This window comes from Elephantulus edwardii, unplaced genomic scaffold, assembly GCF_000299155.1.
Source record: "Elephantulus edwardii isolate Elephantulus edwardi_28Jun2011 unplaced genomic scaffold, EleEdw1.0 scaffold00129, whole genome shotgun sequence".
Lineage (NCBI taxonomy): Eukaryota > Metazoa > Chordata > Mammalia > Macroscelidea > Macroscelididae > Elephantulus > Elephantulus edwardii.
The window spans coordinates 3,457,395-3,460,528 of record NW_006399879.1 but is presented as its reverse complement, the minus strand read 5'-3'; the positions used below and the strand labels follow the sequence as shown (position 1 = coordinate 3,460,528).

At 62.1% G+C, this 3,134-nt stretch overlaps 1 protein-coding gene across 1 annotated transcript in view; it reads left to right on the top strand.

Moving 5' to 3' along the window:
- The first annotated feature begins 286 nt into the window (after window positions 1–286).
- LOC102870582 (spondin-2-like) overlaps window positions 287–3,134 on the top strand; it is an 8,213-nt gene continuing 5,365 nt past the window's right edge. Inside the window, exons 1-3 of the mRNA XM_006893647.1 lie at window positions 287–370; window positions 2,519–2,729; window positions 2,827–2,906. Coding sequence (XP_006893709.1) covers window positions 287–370; window positions 2,519–2,729; window positions 2,827–2,906 — 375 coding nt within the window. The remainder of the gene's footprint in view (window positions 371–2,518; window positions 2,730–2,826; window positions 2,907–3,134) is intronic.

The following is a 3,134-nucleotide window of genomic DNA, read 5'->3' as shown; positions in this document are numbered from 1 at the left end:
CTAAGGGCTGCATACAAGTGAACTTGACCGTGGCCCATCCCTGTTGGCTGTATTTACTTCCTATCTCCTTTTTAAGATGGAAAACATTAACATAGCTCTAAAATGAGACTGTTGCCCTTTTTCTTTGTTGAGTCTAAACGCTCCCTGGGTGCTTCTGATGAGCTATGAGCGCTGTTGAGCACCAAACTGTCAACCACCCTCCCCAGGTCGGAGGTTCCACGACCATGAACGCTAGAAAGCCTTCCTGACACTGAGCAGAGATGAACTTTACAGTGATAAACGTCACATGCCAAGCTCCCCAGCAGCTCTACTGAAGGGAGGGGGCGATGCGAGGCCCCAGCAGTCCTCCTCGGGGTGCCTGGTGCCCAGGGTGAGCTCCCAGAGGGCAGGCCTGCCCCAGCAGCCATCTGCAGCCTGGCCAAGAGGGAGAACAGCTCCCCTTTCTTCTGTTCATCACCAACACCCTCGACTCATCATCTCATCGTCCCAGATGTGGCAGGGTCCAAAAAGGGAGTGGGTGGCGTCAGGACGGCGTCTGGGGAGTGCTGTTTGCAAAGCCACTCCTGGGGGGTGACCAGCCATGGTGGGAAATAGGCAGCTATATTTGACGGGCTGGCTGAAGCTCAGAACCTCAAAGGCCAGAGGTGCCCCAGCTGGCAGCCCCTGGCCGTTGTCCCGACCCACAGCCAACACTTCAGCTGACGTCAGGCCGTGGATATAGCTGGCCGGCCAGGTTCCGCCCTGCCTGGAAAGGTGTGAGGCTTGGCTCACGTTCAGACTGTGCACGGAGGGGCCGGGCCAGCACTGTCTAGGAGCACAGAGTCGCCCCACAAAGGGAGAGGAGGCAGGCCGAAGGCGGGGAAGGAGTGGGGAGAAGACAGGAAGAGAAGACAAAGAAAGGGGTGCGGCGGGGGCAGGGGCAGAGGGAGGGGAGTGAGCTCCAAGAAGAAGCGGCCCTGCCCTCCACACTCGAGGGGCTGGCTGAGCGCTGGGAGGCGGCCTGTGGTGGCGGGCCAGTCAGCATTCACAGACTCACACCAGGGCTGCCAGGGAAGGACCTTCCCAGCCCCTCTGGAGCAGAGGGCTGCAGCCTCAGAGCCTGGGGTCATCCATCCCTCCACAACCAGAGACACAGGGCTCCCTGCTCACACTAGCCCCGGGCAGGCTGTCCTGCAGCTCCAGGTCGGTGAGTACCTGTACATGTCCACCCCAAGCGTCACAGGCCCACAGTGGGAACCTCCACATCAGAAACCTGCAACGCCCTGGAGGGGAGGAGACACCCCCCCCAGGAACAGCCACTGTCGAGCTGTGAGCTGGCCTCCCTGGGGACGAAGCTGTCCTGCTGTGCTCTGAGGACTCAGAGCCATCCACAGCAGCGGGGCACAGAGCCGCACACCTTGTGGACTCCTGGAGACCTCCTCAGAGCTGCCCAGAGCAGCTGGAGCCCACGATCCCGGGCACGGATGCCCGGCCAGTGTGCAGAGATCCTGGGCAGAGGCGCCCTGGCAGTCATAGGGTGCCGGGATCCTGGGCAGGGAAACCCTGGCAGTCAGGGTGCCAGAATCCAGGGCAGGGGCGCCCTGGCAGTCAGAGAGTGGCAGGATCCCGGGTATGGGCGCCCAGCCAGTGTGCAGGGATCCTGGGCAGGGGCACCCTGGCAGTCAGTGGGCCAGAATCCAGGGTAGGGGAGCCCTAGCAGTTAATGTGCCGGGATCCTGGGCAGGGAAACCCTGGCAGTCAGGGTGCCAGAATCCAGGGCAGGGGCGCCCTGGCAGAGAGTGCCAGGATCCCGGGCATGGGCGCCCAGCCAGTGTGCAGGGATCCTGGGCAGGGGCACCCTGGCAGTCAGTGGGCCAGAATCCAGGGTAGGGGAGCCCTAGCAGTTAATGTGCCGGGATCCTGGACAGGGGAGCCCTGGCAGTTAGTGTGCTGGAAACCAGGGCAGAGGCACCCTGGCAGCCATAGAATGCCAGAATCCCAGGCATGGGCACCCAGCCAGTGTGCAGGGATCCTGGACGGAGTTGCCCTGACAGTGTGCCGGGATCCTGGGCAGGGGCGCCCTGGCAGTCACAGAGTGGAGCAGGGGGGGCCTGTCAGTCACAGGTACCAGGATCCTGGGCACAGGAACCTTGGCAGTCAGAGTGTTGGGATCCTGGGTACAGACATCCTGGCAGTCAGTGTGCCTGGGTCCAGGGCAGGGGCGCCCTGGCAGTAAGTGTACCTGGGTCCAGGGTAGGGGAGCCCTGGCAGTCACAGGGTGCCGAGACCCTGAGCAAGTGCCCTGGTCATCACAGAGGACCAGGACCCCCCTGTGGCTGAAGAACTGTCTGCCAGCCGCACTGATGGGACTTGTCCTGCTGATAGGTGCTGAGATGCCACCAGAGGCATCTGTGGGAGCAAGGGGAGGTGTCCTGAGTGCACTTCACTCCAATGAATCACCTGGTGCCCTCTTGCTATCCACATACAGGCAACGTCTGGGGACAGGAGGAGCCAGCGTGTGACACTTCTCTGCTTGCAGGTGATGGAGACCTGTCGGCCTGCCACCACCTGGGCCCTCCTCCTGGCCACACTGGGCTCCGTGGCCAGACTATCCCTGGCGGCCACCTCTGGCTGTGCTGCCCGGCACCTCGCCAGATATAGCATCACCTTCACGGGCAAGTGGAGCCAGACAGCCTTCCCCAAGCAATACCCTCTGTTCCGGCCCCCTGCACAGTGGTCTTCCCTGCTGGGTGAGTGTGCCCCCGCCCCAGTTCAGGGTGTCAGAGCCTCTGAGAGGGTTACAAGGCCAGCCTCACGCTCTTAGATCCACCCAGTCACCCTTGACAGCTGCACGCACAGAAGGCACGCTCACCTCCACTTACTTCAACATAACAAATTCTCCTGCGTACCATCCGTGCCCTGGGTCGGTAGTGAAGGATGAGTGTGGTCCTGGGGGGCCTGGTGAGCGGGGTGTAGAGACCCTCAGTGTGTATATGGTGCAGGTGGTGCTCCCTGAAATGATGGGTGGGCGGTGGAGCTGAAAATCGAGGGTGGACAGGGTGATGGGGTGCAGTTGACCATCCAGAGGGTGGACGAGGGTGGAGGGGGTGCAGCTGATCATCCGGAGGGTGGACAGGGTGGAGGGGTGCAGCTGA